We start from the raw sequence: 1,445 nt of genomic DNA, 5'->3' as shown, positions 1-1,445 counted from the left end.
GGCTGTCCTGGAACTCACTCTGGAGACCAGGCTGGCCTCGAACTCAGAAATCCACCTGTCTCTGCCTCTCAAGTGCCGGGATAAAGGCATGCGCCACCACCGCCCGGCTGAGAGTGGCTTTTGAAGATGTGGAGGGTGGCGGGCGGGCTTTGCTCTCCGGAGGAGCGCGTACGGCACATTCGAGGGTTGTAGTTTCAGCAGGTGAGAGGTTTAGTGGATACGAAGTGCTCCAGTCTTGTGAGGTGGTTTCTTTCATCTTTTATATGAGTGTATGTTATGGCACCAGGGCTTCAAGTGTGTGCGCTATCTAACTCGGGACCCACATCTGCAGTCCGGGTTTTAGAACTAGCAAGAAGAAACAGATATTTGACCATATTTCTTAGAGATGCTCTGAGGCAGTATCTTTGGAATGAAAGGTTTGTGAGCAGCGGAAGGAGAACCAAGGTGGTCAGTCAAATGATGGTTGGAAGGGGTTGGAAGGTTATGGAAGGCGCACCGGAAAGCTCAGCTCCAATTCAGTGACCGTTAGCGGAAGGACACGTAAGAGCGTAAGAGCGGGAAAGAAGGCGCCAAAGATTGCCGCCAAGAGCGAGGGGGCCGATGGGATGCGCACGAGAGTGTTTGAGCACCAATCACAGAGCGTGACTCAGAGTGTTTGCACAACGAGGGCGGGGCAGTGCACGCCAGACAGACCAATCACAGAGCGTGACTCTCTTGACAGAGTGTGAATCTCCCCTTCCGGCGAAGCCGCCTTCAGTTGCGGGAGAGCCGATGCCGATGCCTGCTTGTTTAAAGACGTTCTCCTGGATTTCCAGCTTCTTCAACCGCCCTGCACTTTCAGGTAATAAGTAATGGGTATGGTTGTCTGGAAAAAGTGTCTTTTTGCGAAATTAGAGAACTAAGGACAGAATATTAAAATATATTCTTGTTCCATAGGCTGGATCTCGACATTTAAAAAATGAGTGGCGTTACTGACCTTTGCTTCACGGACCTTAAAGGTAACCAAGCTTTGCATTTTAACATTTATTTTATGACTGAAATCCTCAAGTTGAACTGGTCGCCGCAAAAGCTGCCCTTTTGGGTTTAGGTGTCGTTCCTTTACGGAATCCATATCTGAATCTTCCATAGACAGTTTTTAGGTGCCTCATCCGCCCAGTCTCGGTGGTTCTTCGTCTCTTAGACTTGGCACTCCAGTTATAGTCTCTCTTGCGCTTGGCAGGGTAGCCACGTTTGCCACAGATCTACTTCTTCTTCTTCTTCTTCTTTTTTTTTGTTTGTTTTTTTGTTTTTTTGTTTTTTTGAGAGAGGGTTTCTCTGTATAGCCCTGACTGTCCTGGAACTCACTCTGTAGACCAGGCTCCTTAGAGCCACAGCGACAGGTGGCGCCACCACCGGTGGCGGCCGCTGCGGCTGCGGTGGCCACGTGTCCTGGAACTCTCTCTGTA

At 50.0% G+C, this 1,445-nt stretch overlaps 1 protein-coding gene across 1 annotated transcript in view; it reads left to right on the top strand.

Moving 5' to 3' along the window:
- Window positions 1–746: 746 nt before the first annotated feature.
- Window positions 747–1,445, top strand: part of Tex11 (testis expressed 11) — a 219,480-nt gene continuing 218,781 nt past the window's right edge. The window contains exons 1-2 of the mRNA XM_031368858.1: window positions 747–841; window positions 937–998. Coding sequence (XP_031224718.1) covers window positions 959–998 — 40 coding nt within the window. The 5' untranslated portion in view covers window positions 747–841; window positions 937–958. The remainder of the gene's footprint in view (window positions 842–936; window positions 999–1,445) is intronic.

Source organism: Mastomys coucha, chromosome X (assembly GCF_008632895.1).
Source record: "Mastomys coucha isolate ucsf_1 chromosome X, UCSF_Mcou_1, whole genome shotgun sequence".
Taxonomy (NCBI): domain Eukaryota; kingdom Metazoa; phylum Chordata; class Mammalia; order Rodentia; family Muridae; genus Mastomys; species Mastomys coucha.
The sequence above is the reverse complement of the archived record's forward strand: the minus strand, read 5'-3'. Positions and strand labels throughout refer to the sequence as shown.